Below are 27760 nucleotides of genomic sequence, written 5' to 3'. Positions count from 1 at the left end.
TTGAAGCTGGAAAACACTGGGCGCCCCCTAAGCTGTCGAGACTTGAAAATTCATAGACATACGAGACGCTTTCCTTTTTGCCTCCCAGGCTTTCTTTGAGGCGGCCCTAGGTGAGAAAAATCACGCGGGTTTTTTTGGGGGGAGAATGTAGGGAAGGAATGGGGTGCGGGGAAGAGGATTTGATGGGCCTGGAGAACAACCCGGGTTCACTACCGGCTCTGCTTCGAAGGTGCTGTCCGCCCCGCCCCTCGCCCAGTGCCAAGTCCCCGAGGTGGGTAGTGGCCGCTCTCACACTGGACGTCGCCAGCTCCGACCACGCCGATGTGGTCTCACCTCCCCTTTCGAAGAACCATCCGCCTGCGTGCACTCCTAAAGCCCAGGTGACTCACTCCCTCACTCACTCACTGCCCCTTCCCGGCCGCCGTCCAGCGTCCCAGCCACGGGCTCCCGCCCTCCGCCCAAGCTCCGCCCCGTGCCTTGGCCGGAGGACGGGTGGGCGGGGCCTCTGCACGACCCACTGCGCCTGTGCGGGCCCCGCCCACCACGCCTGGGTAACGGCGTCCGGAGTCCGAGTGTGGCGCGCGGCCGAAGGAGGAAAGAGTAGGTTGGGGCTCGGCGACGGCGGCTGGCGAGGGTCACTCTTCCTCTCCCTCCTTCCCCCCCCTCCCCCCCCGCCCCCTGGGGGCAGCGCCGAGGAGCGGGAGGGAGTGTCTGTGAGGAGCAGAGCGCGGGAGGCCCGAGGACGGCGCGGCCCCAGCCTCGCCGGGCACCCGGGAGCTTGCGTCCAGCGAGGGGGTGGGGTTAGGTTAGCACGGCGCGTGTGGATCCCGGATTTTTCCAGAGCTGGCCGGTGTCAGCTCGCGAGAGCAGAGCCAGCGTTTAATGGGGAAACACAGAAAGAAGAGCGGGGACCAGCCTGTGCCCGGGGTGGGAGGCGCCGCGCGGCCGCCCCGGCCGGGCGGGCCCGGCCTGGCCTCGGGGATGAAGTCCGCCGGGCGTGCGGGCGGTGTGAGGCTTCGGCTGACTCAGTCACTCATTTATTTGAGGATCCTGAAGTGCCGTGCTGGGCAGAGGTGGCCGAGGCCGAGGCCACTCCCGACGCACAGGGGGAGCGGGGTGGTGCAGCCCGGGCCGAGCCGTCGGGAGCCGTGGGGAGAGAGTCAGAGGAAGAAGTGACAGCATAGTTCACGTGACTTCTGGAGTGGGGGGGAGGGCCGGAGCGCAGCGAGGTCGGTGCCGCTGGCCTCGAGAATCCAAAGCTGTGTTTGGTAAGGCGGCAGAATCCAGAGGACTGGGCAGCAGACAAGAAGCAGATTCTCCTGTTCTTCGTCGGGGTGAGGGTGGGAGTAAGGAGGGGACAACTTCTATTGGAAGCAGCTGGACATTCCAGTTTGAAGCTCAGGAGAGTACTGCTTTGAGAAACACAGAGTTGTGTGGCCTTCAGCAAAACAGAACCAAGTCACCAGAAGGACTGAGACAACAAAATGAGGGAAACAATGCCGGCATGGTGACAGGCCTGCCAGTTATGCTTTGAGGATTGTGGTTTGAGGCCACTGAAGGCACATGTACGAGTCCATCTCAACCAGTGGCAGAGTGCTGGGGTGTGTACTTATCATTCCAGCAAAAGGGCTAGTGGAGTGTTCCAAGTGGTACAACACGAGGAAGGAGGAAGCTTTGAGTTCAAACTGCAGTACTGCCCAAAAGAGTGAGCGGGGATAGCATTTTTCATACTGAATATTATTATAATTTTTTTTTTTTTTTGCCAATCCTTGAGCTTGAATTCAGGGCCTGAGAACTGTCCATGGGCTTTCCTCAAGGATAGTGCTCTACCACTTGAGCCACAGCACCACTTCTGGCTTTTTCTATGTATGTGGTACCAAGGAATCAAACCGGTCTTTGTGTATGCTAGACACACACTCTTACCACTAGGCCAAACTCCTGGCATGCTATTACTATTTTGACACAGAATCTCACTATTGTATCCACACTGGCCTAGAACTTGCAATCCATCTGTCTTTGTTTTCCCAGTGCTGGGATTAACAGATGTGCTGTTAACTATACCTGGCCATAGTGATTATTTTTATGTCTTACTGTTCTGTGTCCCTAGAACCGAGCCAAGGACCTGACATTAGGAATGTTTGCTAAATAAGCTAAAGTCATGCAGTAGAAATACTAGAATTCCAAAGTTCTGGAGAGCTGAGGGCTAGTAGAAGGATCTGTTACTCCTAATTTTTTTTTTTTTTTTTTTTTTTTGCTTCTGGTACCAGAGGCTTGAACTCAGGGCCTAGCACTCTTGATTGACTTTTTGCTCAGAGCTGGTATTCTACCACTTGAGCTACACCTCCAGTCCAGAGTCATGGAGTTTTGTCTTAGTTCTGCCCCTAGCTATGTGTGATCTCCAACAAGTCTTATTACCTGTTAAGTAGGTATAGTCAAAGCGAAACTAAAACCCTGTGTTATTTTCTGTATGGTTTGGGCCTGGCTTGAATGTCTCTCAAGGGTTCATGTGTTCGAGTCTTGGGGTCCAAGTATTGACATGGTGGGGCATGAAAAGGTGATGCCTACTGAAATGTCTTTAGGTAGTTGGAGTAATTGCCACTGGAAGAGATTAAGATTGTTCTTGTGGGATCATGAATTCTGGGAGTGAGTTGGCATAAGCCTAAGTCATCTTTTTTTATTTGTTCTCACAATTGCTATTGTAATATTTAGCGTATAGCCAGTGCTATGCCCCGGACCTCTAAAACTATACCCTTAATAAGCTTCTTCATAAAAGTTTCAGCTTTGGTCCAGTGTGGTGGCTCACCTCTATAATCAGAGCTACTCAGGAGGCTGAGATCTGTAGATCACAAAGCCAGCCTGGGCACTAAAAAGTTCATAAGACTCTTATCTCTAATCAGTCACCAGAAAACTGGTGGCATGTGGCTCAAGGAGTAGCATGGTAGCCTTGAGCTGAAGAGCTCAGGGACATCGCCCAGGCTCATAGTTCAAGTCCCATGACCAACCCCCCCAAAAAAAGAAGTTTCAGCTTTGGACATTTCCTTATAGTACAGAAAATAGACTAATAAAAGTTCCAAATAGGGCCGGGAGTTTGGCCTAGTGGTAGAGTGCTTCCCTAGCATACACAAAGACTAGGGTTCGATTCCTAGGTACCATATACATAGAAAAAAGCCAGAAGTGGTGAGGTGGCTCAAATGGTAGAGCTCTAGCCTTGAGAAAGGCCAAGGACAGTGCTCAAGTCCTGAGTTCAAGGCTCAGGACTGGCAAATAAAAAAATTACAAATACTGCTGAGAAACTTTACACAGATTTTTTCCATTTAATCCATACTCTGACCTTATTTTATGTGAGAAAATAGTATTATGAACTCAAACCTAGGTCTACCTGACTCCAGAACCTTGTTCTATATGAGTATAAATGACTTGTCATTTATCTCTCACCCAACAGAGATGTTAATCAGAACCATCTTGAGATCATAGGCCCATTCTTTTAAAACATTGTACTGAGGCTGGTAGACTTGCATAATTGGCTTAACACCAGTTCTGTCATGAGGCAAGGGAGACAGGGCTGAATGGGCAAGAAATACCTATCAATTTCTAATGTTCTTGGCCCCAGCCCCAGCCATATCATCTTAACATTAAATGACAAGATAGAACAAAATTCATGACTGGGTGTTTTCAGATTTTTACCCAAATCCCCTCCTCACCAAATTGCAAAAAGAAAAAAGAATGAGGTATTTTCTGGGTTGGGGGTTTGACTCAAGGGGTAGAGCACTTGCCTAATAAGCACAAAACAGAATTTGCACCCTAGTACTGCCTTTTTTTTCCTGTGATGATAGATGCCCACATAAAATACAATTGTTTACTGCCAATAAGTTTCCTATTGGTTATAAAGAGTTCACTTTATTGCTGGGTGCTGGTGGCTCATGCCTGTTTATGCCTATAATCATAGCTACTCAAGAGGCTGAAATCTGAGGATTGCTTTTTTTTTTTGCCAGTCCTGGGGCTTAAATTCAGGGCCTGAGCACTGTCCTTGGGCTTTTTCCTCAAGGCTAGCACTCTACCACTTGAGCCACAGCACCATTTTGGACTTTTCTATATATGTGGTGCCAAGGAATCGAACCTGGGTCTTTGTGCATGCTAGGCAAGCACTTTACCACGAGGCCAAACTCCCAGCCCCTGAGGATTGCCTTTTAAGCCAGAGATGTGGAGCCATAGCTCAGGTGGTAGAGCACGCACACATGCACACACACACACACAGAGTTCACCTTAATTTCATGTTACTCCACAGGGGTTCTTGCCTCATATGCAATTTGTTGGGTTTATTACTTAAGTTGCTGGAGTTGAGAAGGGAAATTACGAGTGTATGATGATTCTTAACCCAGGAAAACTTAAAAACAAAAATCTCCTTTCAGGCCTTTTGAACCACAGTCTCTTGGAGGTGCCGGGTGGGGGGAGGCAGCAAGCTATATTTTTCCTAAGCATCTCAGAAACTTCAGTCTGTTTTGCCTGATCTCTCTGATCTCTCCCAGCCACTTTGCCTCACAGGTAGGAAATCTGCAGTTCTGAGATGGGAAGGAATTTTTCCCAACCATGTATGACATTACTACATTCTCTAAAGAGTGCTGGGCTGGGAATTCAGAAATCTGGGTTCAAGTCCAGACTTTACAAGTCTGAGAGCCATATACTTGTGAGCCATATACTTCCTTAGTGTGAGAGTAACGCCATTGCTGTACTGGGAATTTGTGGCCGTGAAATGCTGTGTTAAGCCATCTATTTTGTGTGCATCGAATTTAAGCGCTGGAGGCAAGCAGCCAGTGTTCATTCCCTGTACACTCTGTCTTTTCAGGAGACCTGGTCAGAGTCCTGCCGTGTTTGGGAGGTGGACCCTGCCCTCTGTCACCAGACTGTTACAGGTTGGGATGGCCACCAGCTGGGGGAGCCTCTTCCAAGATGAGCAGCAGCTGGAGGAGCTGGCCAGGCAGGCCGCTGACCGGGCCCTGGCTGAGGGAGTGTTGCTGAGGACCAAGCAGGAGCCCAGCTCCTCTGATGTAAGCACCAGCCCCACCTTCACGCTGACCATGCCTCTCTGATCCCACTGCCTGGGTCCTACCAGCCGGGGTCAGACAGAGAACTCCCCTCTCTAAAGCTTTCATTTATTTTATTCAGTAAATAAAACTAATCCCTGAAAATAGGTCAAGTAAAAAGCAGGAGTAGTCAAACTTAAATCTGTGCTTTGAAGTGTGATTTGGGCAAGTTATTTAACTTTGCTTAGCTGAGCTTTCTACAGCTACATGAATGAAATAGTTATAAGGCCTGTAGAAATGGTTAGAGAGGGGAATTAAAAGAAAAAAATTCACATAAAGCATTTTGTCCAGGGAGCTATTTATTAACCTCCCCATCAGAATGACTTGTGTGTAATCTGTTTATAAGCATAGACATGTATCTAAAAAACAACTGGAATCATATTTGAGGATGTGTTTTTGTTGTTGTTATTTAACCATATATCTGAGAACTGTTTCTAGTGTTTTCCATCAGGGTGGGCTTTTTTCTGACGTATGTATGGCTGGATGAAATTAACTTTCCTCTTCTGATAGCCAAACAGATGACTGCTAATGTTTTATAACTACAAATAGAAGACAGCAGAAATCCATGTGCTTACCTGTTTTGTTTTTCCTGGATAAATATATGAATGCAGAACCTCTGAGTCTATTATATTTAATAATCTCCTTCTTGAGTTGGGAATTAAGGCTTATGTCTATACTCAGAATTTGGGAGGCAGAAAGATTGCTTAGATCAATCTTCTTACCAGTAATCTCCAGAGTAGCTAAGGTCACAGTTGCTCATTTCCAGGCATAATTTGTATTGTTGTGATGAGGTCTCACTAACTTTATGCCTGGACTGGCCTCAAACTATGATCCAAGCAGTTAACATTACAGATCTAAGCCATAACATCCAGTTAGTCTCTGTGCAGCAGTACTTACTACAAACTTGGTGGACAGCCCAGATTTAATATTTGCCAAGTACCAAGTAAATGAACCACCTCTAAAGGTGGCTTTGGAAATAAAATTTATTGGGCTGTGATTTTCTGAATTCAAGATGAAATATATCCCCCTGCAAGCTTCTATTTCCTGTTACTCCCTGTTGAAAACAGGTATTGTATGAAGGTCTAATTTGTCTTTCTGAGAGTTAGTGGCCAAGAAAAGGCATAATCCTCAATGAGAATATAATCCAGAGACGTGTGCGTGCGTGCGTGCGTGCGTGCGTGCGTGCATGCAGTATGTGATTTCATTCCAAATCTTTTTGTTTGTTTGTTTTGGCCAGGCCTGGGGCTTGAACTTAGGGCCTGGACATTGTCCTTGGGCTTTTCTCAAGGCTAGCATTCTACTACTTGAGCCACAGCCCCACTTCCAGTTTTTTCTGTGTATGTGGTACTAAGAAATCAAACCCAAGGCTTTGTGCATGCTAGGCCATGCTTCTACCATTCCACATCTTTATCAGGCACCTTTTCTAGGCCAAGACCTTTTTGATACTGAGGATAGAGAAGTCAGCTCAAAGTCCAGCCTCTGGAGCTTAGGCTGTAGCCAGAGAACACAAACAAAATTGAATCACTCAGGAAACACAATCTGTGCTACACTAGCACTAGCCGAGTATTTCCTCTGGGTGGGGGAAGGGGGTGTTCAGGCACTATTCTACACCATTTAGACTTGCTGACTCATTTGCTCTTCAACATGAATTGCTGGGTGCTGGTGGCTCTCTTGTATAATTCTAGCTACTCAGGAAGCTGAGGTCTGAAGGTAGTAGTTTAAAGCCCACTTGATCAGGAAAGTCCATGAGACTCTTTTCATCAATTAACTACCACAAAGCAAGAAGTGGAGGTGTGGCTCAAGTGGTAGTGTGCCAGCCTTGAGTAGAAAAGCTGTCATGGCTAAGGGATAGCACACAAACCCGAAGCTCAAGCCTCAGGACCAGTGTATATATACAAACATACACACAGAAGTAAAAAGGAACATTGGATCTAGGAATTTAAGTCATTTACCTGAGGTCATTTAAGTGGTGGAATAATTGACTGACGTAGAACTGAAGCCCAGGCGATTTGGTTCCTGTAGCTGAGAGTTGCAGACTAGCCACAGCATGCAGTACTGAGGGAGTTAATTCCTCTCTCTGATTAGGTAACCGTGAACAGGGCGCCTCCTTCAAGAGGAGGCATGTAGTGTAAGTCTCCTTTCCCCACTGATCTTTCCTCTACAGAGGCAATTATTGCTAATAGGCTCTGGGTTTTTTATTTTGTTTTGAAACCAGAGTGCTTTTTGAAAGTTAACCAGTATTTAAAAAAAAAATGATAGTAAACAAAAAGTCAGAGGCCAGGAGTTTGGCTTAGTGGTAGAGTGCTTGCCTGGCATGCACGAAGATCCGGGTTTGATTCCTCAGTACCGCATATACAAAAAAAGCCAGAAGTGGTGTTATGGTTCAAGTGGTAGAGTTCTAGCCTTGAGAAATCCTGAGCACAGTGCCCTGGCCCTGAGTTCAAGCCACAGTACTGGGGGAAAAAAAAGTCAGCACTGGTAGATCACACCTGCATTTCTAGCTACTCAGAAGATTGTGGTTTGAAGCCAGCCTGGGTAGAAAAGTCTGGGAAACTCTTATCTCTAACCACCAAAAAGCCAGAGTGGATCTGTGACCCAAGTGATAGAGTACCAGCATTGAACACAAAAGCTCAGGAACAGCAGGCCCTGAGTTCAAACCTCAGTACCAGTGTGTATGTGTATGCGTGTCACACACAGCTAAGTTCCGTCCTTCCTTCTTTCCCTTTCTCCCTCCCTTCTTTCCTTCCTTTCTTCACTTTTTTCTTTTGTTATATAACCTAGGCTAACATGAACTCATGATCCTCTTGTCTCATCCTGCCAAGTTCTGGTATTGTAGGTGTGTACCGATGCTAAATTCTAGCACTATACACTCAGATTCATTTCCCTGATGACAAACCAATATTAACTCAAAAATTCAACTCAGGACGGTTTGAGCCTTCCAAGGTCTTATTATCTCTTAACTAGGTTCTAGTTCATTTTTTGTTGGGAATCTCAGAATGCATTTTCCTTCCATTCCAGAAACTCAAATGTTTCTAAGTCCAAAGAACTCAGAATGTAGTTAAACTCCAAGCCTTTTAACCTGAGTTAGCATTTCAAGCACTAAATAGGAGCCACTCTAGTCTTCTCTGTGGGGGCAGAGTTCACTTCTGCAACCCTCCCAGCAGGACTCTCCTTTACCTAAATCAGAAGGACCAGGATCTGGAGTGAGAGATTCTGACACAGGGCCATGGCCTGGGCTTGAATATCGACCAAATAAGAGCTCATGAGGGATGTGTGGGTGTGGGGGGTATTGATAGGATTTAGTCACCATACTGGTTGAAATCCCAGCACCCCATATTAGCTAAATATACTTTTAGGGGCCGGGAGTTTGGCCTAGTGGTTAAAGTGCTTGCCTAGCATGCATGAAGACCCGGTTCGATTCCTCGGCACCACATGCATAGAAAAAAGCCAGAAGTGATGCTGAGGCTCAAGTGGTAGAGCTCTAGCCTTGAGAAAAAAGTCCAAGGACAGTGCTCAGGCCCTGAGCTCAAGCCCAGGACTGGAAAAATATATATATATACTTTTAGACCTATTACTCAGCCTCTGTTTTGGGTCCTCTACCTCCCTGCCCCATCTCTGGTCAGTGATGAGGCTTGAACTCTGGTCTTGAGTGTTAAGGATAGCTCTCTAGCACTTTGAGTCACAGTGCTACTTGTGGTTTTCTGGTGGTTAATTGGAAATTAGAGTCTCATAGACTTTCCTGCCCAGGCTGGCTTCATGATCTTCAAATCTCAGCCTCCTGAATAGCTAGGATTATAGGTGCAAGCCACTGGTGCCCTGTTTTTATCTCTTGTTATACAGGATTTTTTTTTTTTTTGCTAGTCCTGGGGCTTTAAGTCAGGCCCCACCCACTGTCCTTGGACTTTTCTCGAGGCTAGAGCTCTACCACTTCAGCCACAGCACCATTTCTGGCTTTTTCTATGTATGTGATATCAAGGAATCAAGCCCAGGTCTTCGTGCATGCTAGGCAAGCACTCTAGCTCCCAGCCCTTTATACAGGAATTTGATTGTGAGATAGAGAAGCCACATTTTGAGAGGTTGAATCGGGAATCTTTTTTATATCCCCAAGAACTTGCTGCCTTAAATACACTTAATACTGTTAGAAAACTGAGCTACAAGGGTAGTAAAGAGCAGATAAACAATCTCAGCAAAGCAGATCAACTACTAGAGAGTTGAGGAGGGACCCCATGGTGACCTGAGGTCTCAGGAGACACAAGGCATGGTGCAGTGGTGGCCAGGGTAGAGGTGCCTAAATAGGGTCATGGTCCGGGCAAGGTCAGTCTCTAGAGTTTCTAGGGTCACAAATGTGAGCCACCAGCACCTGCTTGTGAATTTTTTTTTCTTTTTTTTTTTGTATTCATTGAGATCACTTGTCACAGAAAGTGACTGCTGCCTTTATACTCCTTCCTCACCTTTTCTCTGTCCTTCCGTGCTGGTTGATAATACTGTTCCAAAATTGGTTTATCCTTGAATGGGGGTTAGATTTTGCATTGGATTACCTTCTCAGGAAGATACCCTATTCACTCCTACCCCACTGTCTCTCATTGATCAGGTGGTGAGCTATGCCCCTTTCACGCTCTTCCCCTCTCTGGTCCCTCGTGCCCTGCTGGAGCAGGCCTATGCTGTGCAGATGGACTTCAACCTGCTAGTGGATGCTGTCAGCCAGAATGCTGCCTTCCTGGAACAGACTCTTTCCAGGTACTGGATTAAACTTGAGGGACCTACGAACTGTTGGAAGCAAAGGACAGGAAGATTTGGGGATCCATGAGGTGCTTCTATATCAGCTGACTTGGTGGGCTAAAGGGCAGTTACCCCAGGAAAAACACAAAGTAGTAAGCAAGTCAGGAATGTTGGCTTCAATTCCTGCTTCTGTCCTATGATTATATGGCCTCATAGAAGACCTTTTCCTTCTCTGGCCCTCAGTTTCTTTTTCTGTTTTCCCTGTCAGTTTCTTTAGGTGAAAAATGAAGAAATTGGCTTAAATCTTCCCTTCCAGTGCTGACATTCAGTGATCTATACTCACCTGCTTTCAAAGACTGAAGTTTCCCTTGGAAATTAGAGGAAGTCAACTTAATTTAGAGGAGAGAAAAGAGCAGGGAAAGTTATTTATTTATTTATTTTTGCCAGTCCCAGTGCTTGAACTCAGGGCCTAAGCACTGTCCTTGGGCTTTCTCAAGGCTAGAGTTCTACCACTTTGAGCCACAGCACCACTTTTGACTTTTTCTGTGTATATGGTACCAAGGGAATCGAACCCTGGTCTTCATGCATGCTAGGCAAGCTCTCTGTCACTAGGCCAAACTCCGGGCCCAGACTTCCTACTTCTTGCCTCAATCTCTTAGCTTTGGTGGGACAGAATGCAGATTGGGGCATACCCAAGACACAAGGGCCCTACCACACTTTCCTTGGGCTTTTTCAAGGCTAGAACTCTACTACTTGAGCCACAGCACCACTTCTGGCTTTTTCTTTTTTTCTTTTTTTTTCTTTTTTTTTTTTTTTTTTTTTTTTGCCAGTCCTGGGCTTGAGCTCAGGGCCTGAGCACTGTCCTGGGACTTTCTCAAGGCTAGAGCTCTACCACTTGAGCCTCAGCACCACTTCCGGCTTTTTTGTATGTATGTGGTACCAAGGAATTGAACCCGGGTCTTCATGCATGCTAGGCAAGCACTTTAACCACTAGGCCAAACTCCCGGCCCACTTCTGGCTTTTTCTTTGTGTGTGGTACCAAGGAATCAAACCCAGGGCTTAATGCATGCTAGGCAAGCATTCTACCAGTAGGCTAAACTCGGTGCTCCAGGATACCACTTCTGAAATGGCTCCCAGCCATTCCTTTCTTTCTCTTCTTTCTAGGTCTTTTTATTTTTTTTTCCCTTCTTTACATCCTGACACAAGTGAAAATTTCTGATTTATTTTAGAATTACTTAGAATTAAATGTGAGTGTTATACATTTGCTAGATGTATATATAGATAATTGTATATCTTTGGTTATCTAGAAAATGATTCTGTTGGAGACCAAATATTTTTCTTCAAATGTGCCCCTTTGGTGTGAGGGTGAATTTAAGAAGAAATCATAGTGGTATGAAGCTGAGAAGCCTTGCCCCACCTTGTCTCAGGACGGGCCTGGTGTTCATACCTGCCATTCTAGATTCTAGCTAGGGAGTAGCCTAACATATCACCTTTATACTAGCAATGCAGTTATGGGAGAACTTCACTACAGCCCCATTCTTCAGCTCCCCCTTCTTTCATAACACCCTCCCCCGCAACACACACACAGTTCCTATTCCTCTGGGAGAAGAGAAGCCTAGAACCTGACATTGAGGTCATTACAAAAGAGAATATGTGCTAGAGGTTAAATCCCTATTGAGAACTTTCCTCCTTACCAGGGGCTGGAATGCCCTCTGAAAAAAAAATCACCTCTGGGAGTGGATAGACTGTGAGGAACCCTGGAGCAAAGGAACTTCAGGGCAGGCTGAAGCTACTTGGCTGTCTATACTGTTCTGCCACAAGGACCCTGTAACTGAGCCTCCAGGCACAGGTTCTCTGAACCTGTAGAGTTAAGTCCCTGTGGAGTCCTCACTGTGCCTTTACCTGAGGTTCCAGAAAATCCTATTGGATGGTCACCTGGTACGTATCACAGCTGCACACTGGATTACAAGGATGAGCCTATCCAGGTTGGCTCCATACTTACGCAGTTTATAGCCAAACAGGAGGGATGGTGCTAATCATCACACAATCAGAGTATAGTCAGTGCTATGAAAGAGCAGACCATGAGGCCATTACAGCCCTGAGCAGGTGGAGCTTACCAGAGGACAAAAGCTTCTCTGAGGAAACCATGCATATGACTGTCACATGAAGACCAACTGAAAGAAAAACCAGGATATTTAGCTTGTCTGGAAAATCCTATGTAAGCCCAGGGTGTATGGGGGATGGGGACTGTCTTGCCAGAGGAAGACTTGTCTTAAGGTACCGAAATACAGGGGAGCTATGGAGAACTAACCTAAAAGCTTACCAGCCATCAATCAGATCTACTCAAATATAGAACAGTTGTATCACCTGCCTGGGACCAGAAGAACACATTCCTTTTTTTAAAGATAATGTTTGATGCCTGGCAATGGTGGCTCATGTCTACAATCCTAGCCACTCAGGAGGCTGAGATCTAAGAGTTGTGACTCAAAGGAAAGTCTGTGAGACCTCTTATCTCCAATTAACTATTAGAAAGCTAGAAATTGCACTGTGGTTCAGAGTGGTAGAACACTAGCCTTGAGCACAAAAGCTCAGGGATAGACTCTTGAGTACAAGACCCAGAACTGACACCAAAAGAAAAGAGATAAAGTCTTATGTAATGTTCATCACAGCCTTATCTTCATCTTACAGTTGAGCAAATTGTACTACAGAGAAATGAACTGATTCTGTAAGGTTGTCTAATAATGGGTAGTAGAGCTAGACTCCCCCTCCTCCTCCTCCTCCACCTCCTCCTCCTCCTCCTTAATCACTGTCCTTAATCACTTTTGCTCAAGGCTAGTACTCTACCTCTTGGCCACAACACCACTTCTGGCTTTTCATGCATATGTGATACTGAGGAATTAAACCCAAGCTTTGTGCATGCTAGGCAAGCAATCACTAGGCCACACTCCCAGCCTTCTTTCCCTTTTTTTTTTTTTTTTTTAATATAGGGTCTCTCTGTAGTTCTCAAAATCCAGATCCTCTTGCCTTAGCCTTCTGAGTGCTGAGATTACATTGTAGTCCAGGTAGGGCTGGGTTTTGTGTGTGTGTGTGTGTGTGTGTGTGTGTGCACGCACCAGTACTTGTACTTAAACTCAGATCCTGGGTTCTGTCCTTTTTGTTTCTGCTGAAGGATGGCACTGTACCATGTCACAACTCCACTTATGACATTTTGCTGGGTTAATTGGAAATCAGAGTCTCATAGACTTTCTTGTCCAGGCTGCTTCAAATTTCCATCCTCACATCTCTGACTCCTGAATACTTAGGGTGATAGGTATGATCCTTAACCATAATTCTCTACTACATTGGAATGGGTTTCCCAGTTTGGGCCAGTAAATTCAAAAAGGATTCAGGAGCCAAAGGTTAAGGGTAGGATCTTTTTTTTTTTTTTTTTTTTTTGCCAGTCCTGGGCTTGGGCTCAGGGCTTGAGCACTGTCCTTGGACTTTCTCAAGGTTAGAGCTCTACCACTTGAGCCTCAGCACCACTTCCAGCTTTTTGCTATGTATGTGGGGTACCGAGGAATTGAACCCGGGTCTTCGTGCATGCTAGGCAAACACTCTACCACTAGGCCAAACTCCCGGCCCCAAGGGTAGGATCTTTTAAGAACCATTTAGTCTAGATGTTCTGTTTCTTCTTCCAGCACCATCAAAAGAGATACCTTTACTGCTCAGCTCTTCGACATCTACAAGCAAGTCCTAAAAGAGGGCATTGCACAGGTACCATTCCTAGCTCCTTTGCTGTCTGGAACCTGCCCTTCTTCTCTGGTATTTTGAATTGATCTTAACCTTAATGTCCTGGTAATCTCCCTCTGTGGTTGGCAGTGTTAGCTATTGCTTCTCTTCTCTGCATGGAGTTTGTTCACTTCTCTGCAGTGTGGCTAGACCTTCAGAGTCAGCCCAGGGCAGATGTCCTCAGCCTTCAGTTTCGCCCACAGACTGTGTTCCTGGGCCTGAACCGCTCAGACTACATGTTCCAGTGCAGCGCAGATGGCTCTCCAGCCCTGAAACAGATTGAAATCAACACTATTTCTGCCAGCTTTGGGGGCCTGGCTTCTCGAACTCCAGATGTGCACCGGTGGGTTTCTTGGGCAGCTGTTCACACAGCCTTATGAACCTACAATCACTGAGATCTCCCAGTCATGACCGTGCCCATTTGGGCCCAGGTCATGTGTCTGCCCCTCTCCACTTCATCTTTATATCCCCCAATTGACTCCTTGCAATAATTACCACTTGTAATTTGATCTTTAATATGTCAGAGAGAGACTGGACCTCATGGCTTATTTAGTGCTACTTCTTCATTGCTCAAGTTAGTGTTCCAGGTTGAGGAACAATATGTTCCCGTATGTTCCAGGGGCCTGTAGTGAGAAAGAGCTTGACATATCTGAGAGCCTGGAAGGGATTCCAGATGCAAAGCAAAAGGGAATATAGATGCTTGCATGTAAGGGCTGCGTTGTCAAAGTAGCTGTCGTTAGGTGACGGGGTGCTTCAGGTTGTTATGATTCTACAAGGTCTACAGCAGGATTTCAGACAGCACCAGGGGCCTGAGTAAGGGGATCCAGCTCACATGGAGGCTAGGGCAGGAGTCATGTGACATAAGGTGTCTGGCTTCTCAGGGCATATACATCGGGGAATCATCGAGTTCAGTCCAGACTATTCCAACTAAAGTAAATCCTGCAGGAGTGTGATGGAAAGATACTCCAAAGTTTGTGACTGAGTCACACAGTCATATTCCTATGTGTCTGTGAAGTCTTACATAGAGGGGTCTTCTAGTCCATCCAATTATTGAACAGTCATCTCTGTTCCAACAGACATGTTCTCAATGTCCTGAATAAGACCACGGAAGCTGCCAAGATCCTCTCCAATAATCCCAGCAAGGGACTGGCCCTGGGGATCGCCAAAGCCTGGGAGCTCTATGGCTCAGCCAAGTAAGCATGGGGGAAAGGAAATGGCAAGCAATAGCCTGCTTTCAATTCAGCATTCATGGAGACAGCAGCTTCTTCTTTGTTAGGCATCATTGAGCAATACAGGGATTTTTTTCTGGGAACAGAAATGTAAATTCTCAAGTGACATTATTTTAATGGCATTTTGGGCTTCCTTAAATAAGAGATGCTGAGTATAATTTAACCTTTGCTTATTGGCTGGAAGTCATCATTGTGACACTCAGTAATTGTGTCTAATAGAGAGATGCCACCTCAGATCAGAGAGGCATGTGAGGCTGTTTACACCTGTGTCTTTAGTGCTGAGCTAGATGAATTTTCATCTAACTTTTGATTATTAGCGCTTACTATTTATTGCCATCAGTGGGTTTGAATGTGCAGTCTTCCCCTCCCCTTCTAATACTTCCTTTCTAATTGGCTATTTTTTTAGAAACAATAAACAGTGCTTCAATTTTTACCTCAAAGAGTGGGAGGGCCCCTTTGATGATGAAATGCATAAGATTTGACTTAGGAATTTCATGGTGTCTATTTTGACTGCTTAGGGCATTTTTTGCTTTCTTCCTATTTCTCAACCACGTTCCAGATGTGTGAAGATGCTAGGTAAGTGACTTTCAGATAACTGAGGGGTTGCAATATTGATTACTGTGGTGCTAATATGGCACTAATAGTTGTCCCAGAATGAGCACTTACTAGTACCACCCCTTGTACTAACGATCTCATTGAACTCTCATAACAAATGCTATAAGGTAGGGGCTAATCATCTGCCCTGTTTCACAGATGAGGAAACTGAAGTTCATAGTCTTCCTCAGTTCAGACTATTCAGGGGGAAGTAGAATGTTTTATGGATCTGGCTCCCATCATTTGGCATATGGCAGGCTGCCTTAATAGGACAGAGTATGCAATTGTACTTTACCCTCCTGCTTTCCTCCTCTGCCTGGGCTAGATGCTACTATCTCCTTCCCATGAACAGAGCAATTCAGGCTGTAAAATTAAGAGCAAGATGTTGACCTGTGGAACTCTTATTAGGGCTATGAGAGCACCATTTCTAGTTTGTCTCTCAGATAATAAGAAAATGCTCAAAGCCAGTGTCATGTCTGACCTCTGCCTAGTGGCATATATGACCTTAGGAGGTTTCAGGCAGGCTTTGAGAGGGGACATAATATGACCAGTATTCTGTCCACGTGGAAAGAAATCAGGTAAACAGTATTTAGTCCAAAAGGTTCAGCTAAGGTAAAGAGAAACAGAGACAAACAGATACAAAGCCAGGTACAAGAGGTCAGGAATACACATAGCATTCTAAGCCAGAGTCTGGGGGCTTCCACAGATCCGTTGTTGTTGGTGGTGATGGTGGTGGTGGTGGTAGTGGTTGTGGGACTTGAACTTTGGGCCTGGGCACCGTCCTTGAGCTCTTCAGCTCAAGGCTACTGCTCTATTCCTTGAGCCATAGCACCACTTCCAGTATTCTGGTGGTTAATTGGAGATAAGAGTCTCATAGACTTTAGGGCCTGGACTGGCTTTGAACCCCGATCCACAGATTTCAGTCTCCTGAGTAGCTAGGATTATAGGCATGAGCCACCATGCCCAGTTCTTCTACAGATCTTTGCAAGAGACCACAAGCACATAGCTGTGGCAAAAATAGTTTGCTTCTCGGGGCCGGGAGTTTGGCCTAGTGGTTAAAGTGCTTGCCCAGCATGCATGAAGACCCGGGTTCGATTCCTCAGTACCACATACATAGAAAAAAGCCGGAAATGGTGCTGAGGCTCAAGTGGTAGAGCTCTAGCCTTGAGAAAATTCCAAGGACAGTGCTCAGGCCCTGAGCTCAAGCCCAGGACTGGCAAAAAAAAAAAAATAGTTTGCTTCTCTTAAATATTGGCCTTATTGAGTTTTAAGGACTATATCTTTTCCACCTCCCCCACCCCATCCCACCCCCTATTCCCAGTCTTGGGGCTTGAACTCTAGGCCGGTATGTTGTCCCTGAGCTTCTTTTGCTCAAGTCTAGCACTCTACCACTGAATCCACAGTGTGGCTTTCTCTGTTTATGTGGTACTGAGGAATCAAACCCAGGGCTGCTTGCATGTTAGATAAGCACTCTACCACTAAGCCACATTCCCAGTCCTAGGTCTACCTTTGACCCTGAAAATGGCTTAGCTGGTAGATAAAGAGAAAATTCTTTTTCCTGTGTTCTCAAGCACCATTGTTTTTTTTGTTTGTTTGTTTGAGTGATTATTTTTTTACTAGAATTGTGGTTTGAACTAGGGTTCTCATGCTTGCAAGCACTCTACCACTAGGCGACACTCGGGGCCCCCTCAATATGTTAAATTTTGTTGTTGTTGTTGTAGGGCTTGAATTCTGGGCCTGTGTCTTGTCCCTGAGCTCTTCAGCTCAAGGCTATGGCCTACCCTTTGAGCCACAGCACCACTTCCCAGTATGTTAAATTCTCTTTCTCTCTCTCTCTTTTTTTTTTGCCAGTCCTGGGATTGTGCTCAGGGCCTGAGCACTGCTCTTGGACTTTCTCAAGCCTAGAGCTCTACCACTGGAGCCTTAGCACCACTTCTGGCTTTTTTCTATGTATGTGGTACTGAGGAATTGAACCCGGGTCTTTGTGCATGCTAGGTAAGCAATCTACAACTAGGCCAAACTCCCAGCCCTCTTTTTTATTTCCCCAGTCCTGGGCCTTGAATTTGGGGCCTGAGCACTGTCCTTGAGTTTTCTCAAGGCTAGAGCTCTACCACTTGAGCCTCAGCACTACTTCCGGCATTTTTTTTCTATATATGTAGTACCAAGGAATCGAACCAGGCTTTTTGTGCATGCTAGGCAAGCACTCTACCACTAGGCCAAACTCCAGGCCCATCCACTATGCTAATTTCTAAGAAAATAATCCTCTTAAGTTTTTGTGATGGTTTTAAATATAAATTGTAATTTGTACAAAAAAGTCACCTCATTGCTGGAGAAAGTGACAGAAACATGTTTTCTTTCTCTCTCCCAAGTTTCCAAGCAATATGTTAAAACCTGAGACAATACTGGGCACCTGTAATCCTAGCTATTCAGGAGGCTGAGATCTGGGGACTAAGGTTCAAAGCCAGCCTTATCTCTAATGAGATGAGGAAGACACATTAGAGATGAGGAAGTCTCATCTCTAATTAATTATCAAAAAAGCTGGAAGTAGAGCTATGGTTCAAGTGGTAGAATGCTAGCCTTGAGCAAAAAGAGGCTTAAGGACGGCACCTAGGTCCTGAGTTCATACCCCAGGCCTAGCAAAACAACAACAGCCACAAAAACCTGATGCAATCCCAAGTTGACACATGGACATCTACTTTAACAAAAAAAATTTTAAAGGAAATCTCTGTTCTCATTCCCTAAAGGGGATGAATCAGAGCAAGGACGGGCTCTTTAGCAGTTTTGGACCACCTATGCTCTTTCCCCAGTGCCCTGGTACTACTAATTGCTCAAGAGAAGGAAAGGAACATATTTGACCAGCGTGCTATAGAGAATGAGCTGCTAGCCAGGTAAGAGACGTCCAGATGTGGCTCCAGGAGAGGGCCACTGAGAACATAGCATGGATTGCTTCTGATTCTTATCCATCCATCTTTGCCAGGAATATCCACGTAATCCGGAGACGATTTGAAGATGTCTCAGAAAAGGGGTCCTTGGATCAGGACCGGAGACTGTTTATGTGAGCATCCCAGGTTCCCCAAAGATGGCTGGTGTGTGAAACTCTCATGCCTTCCTTTTCACCAAATGATCTTTCCTTCTAGATGATATGATCTCTCTCTCTCTCTCTCTCTCTCTCTCTCTCTCTCTCTCTCTCTCTCTCTCTCTCTCTCTCTCTCTCTCTCTCTCTCTCCCCCTCCCTCCTTCCCTCCCTCCCTCCCTCCCTCCCTCTCTCTACTTCTGAAATAGCTCATCTCACAGGAAATTCTGGAGAAGGGCAGCGCTTTTCATATGTCCCAAGTCTCAAAAGTGTCTTTTCCTCCAGTGGCTGGTCAGGTTGGCCCTGAGCAAACAGGGACCCAGCAGGATGTGGCCATCTGATTTGTCTTCTGGGAGGGACCCTGTGCTGTCTCTCCAAAGGCCACCACAAGGTGGCTTTATTGCTCCATCTTTGGATAGCATTGTAGCATTCATAATTAGACCTGGAATTGAACTGTTAAAAGTTGCAAACCGCTGGGAGTTTGGCCTAGTGGTTAAAGTGCTTGCCTAGCATGCATGGAGACCCAGGTTCGATTCCTTGTACCACATATATAGAAAAAAGCCAGAAGTGGCACTGAGACTTAAGTGGTAGAGCTCTAACCTTGAGAAGGTCCAAGGACAGTGCTCAGGCCCTAAGCTCAAGCCCAGGACTGGCAAAAAAAAAAAGAAGTTACAAACCTTCATGAAATTTCATAATATCACTGAGCACCCACCATATTTCAAAATACACTTTTATCATAACAAAATTAAGTACTTTACTTTCCTGATAATCTAGATAGTATCAAATAGGTCAAAGAAAAGGGAAAGAAGCTTAAAAAGATTATCTTATAACTGAATTCACATTTTTTTTCCAGAATTTAGTTCATTGCATTTTGGTTACCTTTTTATTTCTCTGTAGTCTTTTTTAGAATGATCTGGAATTTTTGGAAAGCTGTCCATACTATATACTTTAATATTTTTAGTGTAGTGCTAGCAATGTGTCTATTTGGTATGCCTGGGTCTAGTGAACACCCCTGTGAGTCACTTATTGCCACCTCAAGTGTCTCACCTGAAGAACAGGGCGATAGTGGCTCCTCTCTGTAGGGTTCTTGTGCAGGTTCAATGAGTCAGAATAGAAATCACTCTGCACCCCCACACTAACTGTTCAATAAATGTATAGCCTCTCTTTGTGGACTGAGTTTCAGAGAAGCCAAATACATTTGAATGTACCCTGAAATGGATTGAAACACTGAACTTATCTGATAAGTTTAACAAAGAAGCTTTTTTTTTTTTAATATCTGTGTTATAGGGATAGCCAGGAAGTTGCTGTGGTTTATTTCCGAGATGGTTATATGCCAAGTCAATACAGTCAGCAGGTAAGTATTTTCTGTTGGGCCGTTCATTGTCTCTGGGAATCCATTAGCTCCACAGAGACCCAAAGTAGTTACTACAACAACCAGGGTTTTCTCCCAGCCCTAGCTTTAGCTCTTCTTCAGAGAAACTCATGCTAGAAACTCCTCTTCTCCTGCAAGCTTTTGCTACTTCTTCCTCTATCAGCACACTATCTTCTAGAATCTGAATCCTTAGAATCCACCAGGTTTTAACCAGTTACACGTTTCCCCAAGAGAGGCTAACAAATACATTACAGTCGTATTTCAGAGGAGGCTGGGAGTCTCAGTTTATAATATTTGCTGATTTCCATAGTATAATTTTGTGCTACCCAACTTATCTCTGAACATGAGTCATGAAGAAATGGTACAGTAAAGCAGCCCTCACTAGCCAGTGTAAACAGTTCCAGCACACACACGCACACACATGCACACACACACACACACATTTCTTTCCTCTTTACCTCTCCTTTAATAGAAATTAGAAATTTAGAATTACAAAGTTTTCTTTTTCTTTTATCAGTGGTGGCACTTGAACTCTGGGCATGGGTACTGACCTTGAGCTCTTCAGCTTAAGGCTACTGCTCTACCCCTTGAGCCACAGCACCACTAGAATTACAAAGTTGTTTTTGTTGTTTGTTTGTTTGTTTGTTTTTTGCCAGTCGTGGGCTTGAGCTCAGGGCCTGAGCACTGTCCTTGGACTTTCTCAAGGCTAGAGCTCTAACACTTGAGCAACTTCCGGCTTTTTTCTATGTATGTGGTACTGAGGAATCGAACCAGGGTCTTCCTGCATGCTCGGCAAGCACTCTACCACTAGGCAAAACTCCTGGCCCACAAAGTTTTTTTTTAATCATGTGTTCATTTATGTTCATGGCAATATGGTGATATTACTTCACCTTGCTATCTGATCCTTCAGTTTCAAAATTACCTTCCACAATCACTGATTGTTTCCTTTAACCTTTATAACTACCCTCTAAGGTATACAATTAATCCCATTATAAGATGGAGAAACTAAGGTTTAGAGAGAGGCCAAAGCTTACCTGAGATCTCAAAGGAATTTCCCAGCTTTCTGACTCTTAGGTCAGAAATGGTATTCCAGGTAAACCATTCTTCTCCCATGCCCCTAACAAGTGTACTACAGGGAGGCCAAGAAGCCCTGCTTTTGGGTGTATATGTATGTGTGCTAGTCCTAGGGCTTGACTTGAACTCGGCATGAGCACTGTCTCTGAGTTTTTTTACTCAAGGCTAGCACTATTAGCACTCTACTACCTGAGCTACAGCTTCTCTCACCCTTTTTGTTTTTGTTATTAATTGGACTTTTTCTACCCAGACTGGTTTTGAACTGTGATTCTCCGATCTCAGCCTCCTGAGTAGCTAGGGTTACAGCATCTGGCTAAGAAGCCCTGAATTGAACTGGGAAAAGATAAAGGAAGGAATAAGTCGAGAAATACAAAGAATAGTAGGCTAGGAGTTTTAAGCAGCTTTGCCTTTGTGTGACTATACATAGGCAAGTTTCTCGCCTTTTTTTGTCTGTTTCTCAAGAGTGGGATGTGCACTGGAAAATTAAACTTCTTCCAGAACTATGGTTTATCTGGGCTTGCTGTCAGGATTGAGCACTGTAAAAGGGCAGCTTTATGGAGAGAGCATCTTTTTTTTTTCTTTTGGCCAGTCCTGGGGCTTGAACTCAGGGCCTGAGCACTGTCCTTGAGCTTTCAAGGACACTCTACCACTTGAGCCACAGCACCACTTCCAGCTTTTTCTGTGTATATGGTACTGGAGAATCGAACCGGGGATTCATGCATGCTAGGCAAGCACTCTATCACTAGGCTATACTCATGGCCCACAGAGGGGGCTTCTTTGAGGAAGGCCCTTCCTCTGAAGAGTGCCTGACAGTACTAGGAACTTGCTGACTAGAGAAAAGAGACATTGTCTATTAGGAAAATGAATCCAAGTTTCAGAATGGGAGAAAGGGAAGGACCCAAAGAAACTTAGAGAAGTGAGGAGCTAACAAGGATGGAGAGTGCTATGTGTAAGGAGATGGACATTTTTAGGGAACTAAGACATTTAAAAAATGGGGGTAGAACTTGGAGGTAGATCTTCAAGGCTTACCGATTTGGTAGGTGCTCCTCAGGCCTCACTCAGTCTTGATGCTGCAGTGGGAAGTGTACTGTGGTCTAGAACCAAAGAGAGGCTAGAGCCGGAAGCTGTGGTTCTCTGCCATTTCCCTGCTTCTTATATTTTAATCTCCTGGGACAACAAACCACTCATTAGATACCATCAGATCCTTGTTTGTATTCTTTTGTGGGCCTGAATATTCTTCTCTACTGAGTCTCATGTGTCACTCTTGACAGTCATAAGTACACTACTCAAATTTCGTTTCACTCAGCAGCAGTATAAGGACTTCTTGAATACCCTTGAAGTACCAGAAACTGCATTTTGTGGAGATATACAGCAGAAAATAAAGCAAAGGAGTAGGGATTGGTTCTGGTGCTCAGCCTGGTCAGGAGATGAACATCAGAAAATAAACAGAAATAAGAAAGAGTGGTTAGGGTTTTGTGTTTTGAGACAAGGTCACTCTGTAATCTAGGTTGGCCTTAAACTTAGGATCCTCCTAGTTAAACCTGCCAAATGGTAGGATTACAGGCATGCATTACCATACCTAGCTAAAAAAATGTTTTCTCTCTGTTGAATGAACGGAGTATGACAAGATAGAGAATTATGGAGAGATCCCCATTAAACAGGGTGGTCACAGAGGGCCTTTTCTTTTCTTTCTTTCTTTTTTTTTTGGCCAGTTCTGGGGCTTGAGCTCAGGGTCTGGGCACTGTACTTGAACTTTCTCAAGGGTAGTGTTCTACCTCTTGAGTCATAGCACCACTTCCAGCTTTTTTGGTATGGAGGAATCAAACTCAGGGCTTCGTGTATGCTAGGCAAGCACTCTTCCTCTAGGCCACACTACTGGTCCAGAAGGCTTTTCTGTAAAAGTAACTAAATTAATATTTAAGATGAGAATTAACTGGGCATGGTGGCACATGCTTGTAATCCTAGCAATTGGAAGTCTGAGAGGAGGATTGAGAATTTAGGACTAGCCTGGTCTGCATAGTTAGATGTCTAAATCAGAAGGGATAGCAGAGGGAAAAATTAAAAAGAACAGGAGCTAGATCTTTCAGGGAGGGTCTTTTAGGCCATGGTAAGATGTTTGGATTTTATTTGATAAAAAGCAAAAGGTTAGCCGGGAGTTTGGCCTAGTGGTAGAGTGATTGCCTAGCATGCAAGAAGACCTGGGTTTGATTCCTTGGTACCACATACATAGAAAAAAGCCGGAAGTGGTGCTGAGGCTCAAGTGGTAGAGTTCTAGCCTTGAGAAAGTCCAAGGACAGTGCTCAGACCCTACGCTCAAGCACAGGCCAAAAGAAAAGAAAAGAAAAGAAAAGCAAAAGGTTATATAATTTGAGTATTGGAATTTATTTATTTGGAATGCAGTGGGAAGTATAGCTCATAAACAAGTGCACCCTGCTCTTTAAAACTTCACATCATATGCCTATAATTCTATCACACAAGAGGATTGAAAGTTTAGGTTTCAAATTCAAGACCTTGTCTCCAAAAAATAACAAACACACAAAAACAAAATTCATCAATTTTCCTATACTTTTTTTGTAAAGACTTTTTTCTTTTCTTCTTCTTCCCCTTAATTATGGTCACATATCAGTATGCTAGACTATAAGCTCCCTAAAGCAAAAAATCCTGCAGAAAGGGAGAGTTCACACCTACCTGGTAAGGAAGTTGCAGCCAATCAACTTGATGATAAAAAGCATAATACCTGGCTCTTGAGGGATATTCAGTGAAAGTTAGCCGAAGTGAAATAAAGTAGATTTCCTTTTGTCTTCTTCCCTCTACAGAACTGGGAAGCACGCCTTCTTCTGGAAAGGTCACGTGCTATTAAGTGCCCAGACATTGCTACTCAGCTGGCTGGGACTAAGAAGGTACAGCAGGAGCTGAGCAGGGTGGGCATGCTGGAGGTGCTGCTCCCTGGCCAGCCTGAGGCCATAGCCCGCCTCCGGGCCACCTTTGCTGGCCTCTATTCACTGGACTTGGTACGTACGCAGCCTGTTTTCTCTTTACAGCTCTCCTAGGTGGCAGATGCCTGAAATCTATTGTGTTGGGGGCAGGTGAGGCTGGCATTATAATTGGTGTTGTAGTTTAGGTAACAGGCCATCTCAAGGGCTAGATTCATTGTCAGCCCTGGACAAAGGTAGAGATGAGAATGGCAGGCAGGGAAGGGACTCTAAGGCAAGTAGCAAGGACTGGGGAATATCTGAACCCACTTTCTAGGTCACTGCTGCAGAGTCTTGTGTTGCTAGAGAAAGGCCTGTTCTTGGTTTTATTGTGGGTGGGGGGGTCACATCCAGATAGAAGCATCCAGCCTGAAGGAGCTTATAGCTGTTCCCTTCTGTTCTTCCCTGATGTGGCTCAGAATGACCAGTAGGACCCCAGCTGCCTCTTTTGCCTTAAGACTGCTGGTGATGACTTTCTGCCTCCTACCAGGGTGAAGAAGGGGACCAGGCCATTGCTGAGGCTCTCAGTGCCCCTAGCCGGTTTGTGCTAAAGCCCCAAAGAGAGGGTGGAGGTATGTGGGGCCCCGGATCTGTATGGCTGCTAAGTGAAGGGATTGGCAGTTTTGACTGGCACCTGCTGTGAACATAGCCCCAAGTTGGGTGGATACAAGGGGAAGGGATCCATCCTCAATAATATCCACTAAGACCTTGACCTTGTGGCCAGGTGCTTTGGAACACAGAGGAATCTGATGGAGCTATGGAAATGGGCCAAGTCTTCCTGGGGAGGGGAAATGGTATATGGAGAACAAGAGTGAAAACCCAACTCTTGGAGAACCTCTCAACATTTAAGAAGAGGAGGAGCTAGTAATGGAGACTGGGGAGAAACATGCATAGACATGAGACAGCCAGGCAGGGCAGTGTGGTGGCAGTCGTGTTTGGTTGGGTAAGGGCTATCCTGTCAAGTGACCTCTTCTCAGAAGCCGCATGTGCTCTGGACTCATTGGGCTAGTGGCTGGGAGTGAGGTTGGTGGCTTATTCACATGGATCCTGAAGTGAGGGCATAGAGTGCGCAAGATATGCAGAGGGCAGACTGATTGGCTGGCTATTCCATTGCAGGTAACAACTTGTATGGGGAGGAAATGGTACAAGCCCTGGAGCGGCTAAAGGACAGCGAGGAGAGGGCTTCCTACATCCTTATGGAGAAGATTGAACCTGAGCCTTTTAGGAATTGCCTGCTACGGCCTGGCAGCCCTGCCCGAGTGGTCCAGTGTATCTCAGAGCTAGGGATCTTTGGAGTCTATGTCAGGTGAGTCAGGAGGAAGCTCCTTTCTCTATCTCCCTGTGTGAGTGGCAGCCAGGTAAGCTGAGAAGGAACTTTAAACAGAGTCAGGAATAGTAACCCTCAGTCCCAGCCTTACCAGTCCCTAGCTTTGTTACCTGTTTTCTGGTCTAGTAAGTAAAGCTAAGGACCCAAGACCTGCCCAGCTGACAGGAATAACAAGTGACGCTCAGAGAAGAGTTGCTCTGTAACTAAAGGAAATTCTGTGTAGTAACAAAAGGAATGAGAAAAGATGGTGTGATAGGAGACTAGGAAGAGTTTAGGTCCAGCTCCAAGGCCACTGGGAGTTCTGGGGAAAGGTAAGATTCTAGGGAAAGATAAGATTTGTCAGCTACAGGATATTGAGTGGCTTTAGTAACTGTAACTTCCAGGCACCATGGCTCATGCCTATAATCCTAGCTACTGAAGAGGTAAAGATCTGAGGATCACAGTTCAAAGCCAGCCTGGGCACTAGACATCTCCAATTAACCATTAGAAAACCAGAAGTAGCACTGAGGCTCAAGGGAAGGGTGGTAGCCTAGAGCTGAAGAGCTCAGGGACAGTGCCCAGACCCAGAGTCCAAGTCCCACAACTGACAAAAAAAAAGAAAAAAAAAGAAAACTGAGTAACTCATTGGTTTGAGAATTTAAGCACTAAAAATCAGGAAGAGGACACCTGTGGCTCATGCCTGTAATCCTAGCTAGTCAGGAGGCTGAGATCTGTGAATTATGGTTCAAAGCCAGCCCTGGCACGAAAGTCCACAAGACTCTTATCTCCACTTAACCACCAGAAAGCCAGAAATGGAGCTGTGGCTCAGGTGGTTGAGCATTGGCCTTGAGCAAAAAAGCTTAAGGGACAGTTCCCAGACCCTGAGTTCAAGCCCTAGGACCAGTATCTCCCTCCAAAAAGAAAATCAGGAAGATAACTGGACTTGAGATATGAGGAATGAGGCCCCTTATACCATGTGCTATAACATGACTCCCAAGATGAGAGCAAGACAGGGAACCACATGCCCCCTGCTTCCCACAGAGCCTCCCATCTCTATAGTCTTCTCTAAACACCTGCAACATCTCTGCCTGACATTCATCCTGCCCCACTCCTACTGTCTCCCTTCAGCCATCATGAGAGGTAGAGAAGGAAATCCATGGTTTGGGATAGGAAATGTGAGTCTTAATATGAGTGCTTTTCCTGGGTTATTTAATCCTCATGATTATTTGGACACCAGTGGCTCTTGCCTATAATCCTATCTACTCAGGAGACAGATTTGAGGATTACAATTGAAGCCAGGCCAGGCAGGAAAGTCTGTGGGACTCTCATCTCTACCAGAAGTACCAGAAAAAGTTGGAAATGGAAGTTAGGCTCAAGTGGTAGGATGTTGGAGCTAAAAAAGCTTAGGGATAGCACCCAGGCCCTGAGTTCAAGCCCTAGAACAGCACCCCCCCCCAAAAAAAGAAAAAAGTAAGAGATCCTCTAATTTTAAATGAAGGAAAATGATATTTAGAAATAACTTCTCAGTCATGGAACTAGTAATTTTCAAGCAGCTACAAATACAAATTTGACTCTAAAGTCTGAGCAATTCTTGAGAGTAGTCATTCTCATGTACTGCTCTTTGGGGACCAGGGAAGGTCTTAGGTTTGTGTGTCTCCTGACCCTATTTCTACAGGCAGGGAAAAACACTTGTGATGAACACACATGCGGGCCACCTGCTTCGAACCAAAGCCATTGAACATGCAGACGGTGGTGTGGCAGCAGGAGTGGCAGTCCTGGACAACCCATACCCCGTATGAGGGCATAGCCTGGATTTTACTGAAGATGTCTTCTAAGCTCGTGCACTTGTCATTCCTCCCCCAGACTTCAGGGGAGGGTAAATGCTGGTTGCCTTCTCTCGGCCCTCCATCAAGGACCAGAGAAGCTGCATTTCCCTTTAGTTGGGCTCTAAAGGCCCCTAGAGTATGAGAAAAGAAGGTCTATAGACCTGAGGTAAAGATCTATAGACCTTGACATCTTCCTGTGCCCCTCTTCAGCCTTTCTAGTAGGTTCCAGTGCCTGACTTGGGACAGGACTGAATGGTAGGAAGAGGCGGACTTTTCCTAGCTCTGCCTTAAATAAAACGACCTTGCTGATTCAATGATTCATTGCTGTGCGCCCAGCAGGAAGTGGGGGGCTGTAATTTAGATCTTCCCATTCAAGGTTGATTGGTAAGTAGGCCGTATTCAGGGTCTCTGTAGACCTAGCCCCAATGGAATCCTGAAGTTCCAATCCTTAAGTTAGCATAGGGTTACAGGGAAGAGAAAGGATCCTGGCAGGAACACACTGAGGAAGATAAGCCTGGTAGGACATCACAGTTAAGAATGGCATTCAGAGCCTCGCGGTGGCTTCGCCTGTAATCCTAGCTACTCTGGAGACTGAGAGCTGAGGATCACAGTTCAAAGCCAGCCCAGCACTAAAGAATGTGAGACTTTTATCTCCAATTAATCACTAGAAAACAGGAAGTAGGGTTATGGCTCAAAGGGTAGGGTGGTAGCCTTGAGCTGAAGAGCTCAAGGACAGCACCCAGGCC

General features: G+C 45.5%; 1 protein-coding gene across 6 annotated transcripts; it reads left to right on the top strand.

Moving 5' to 3' along the window:
- Positions 1 to 537: 537 nt before the first annotated feature.
- Positions 538 to 27324, top strand: Gss (glutathione synthetase). 6 transcript variants are annotated; one of them, XM_090352218.1, is made up of 14 exons: positions 552 to 600; positions 4410 to 4542; positions 4844 to 5045; positions 9673 to 9818; positions 13478 to 13553; positions 13772 to 13911; positions 14645 to 14761; positions 18199 to 18279; positions 18369 to 18446; positions 19752 to 19818; positions 23727 to 23921; positions 24373 to 24454; positions 24999 to 25188; positions 26864 to 27324. In XM_090352218.1, exons 3-14 carry the CDS (start codon positions 4917 to 4919, stop codon positions 26985 to 26987), a joined length of 1425 nt encoding a protein of 474 aa, XP_090208344.1. In that variant the 5' UTR covers positions 552 to 600; positions 4410 to 4542; positions 4844 to 4916; the 3' UTR covers positions 26988 to 27324. The 6 variants fall into 6 exon arrangements, with proteins under 6 accessions (XP_090208345.1, XP_090208344.1, XP_090208342.1 ...); XM_090352216.1 differs by lacking the exon at positions 552 to 600 and adding an exon at positions 1083 to 1268; XM_090352215.1 differs by lacking the exon at positions 552 to 600 and adding an exon at positions 1083 to 1565.
- Positions 27325 to 27760: the final 436 nt, after the last annotated feature.

Source organism: Megascapheus bottae, chromosome 18 (genome assembly GCF_031878675.1).
Source record: "Megascapheus bottae isolate mThoBot1 chromosome 18, mThoBot2.hap1, whole genome shotgun sequence".
Lineage (NCBI taxonomy): Eukaryota > Metazoa > Chordata > Mammalia > Rodentia > Geomyidae > Megascapheus > Megascapheus bottae.
This window is presented reverse-complemented; position numbering and strand designations above follow the sequence as displayed.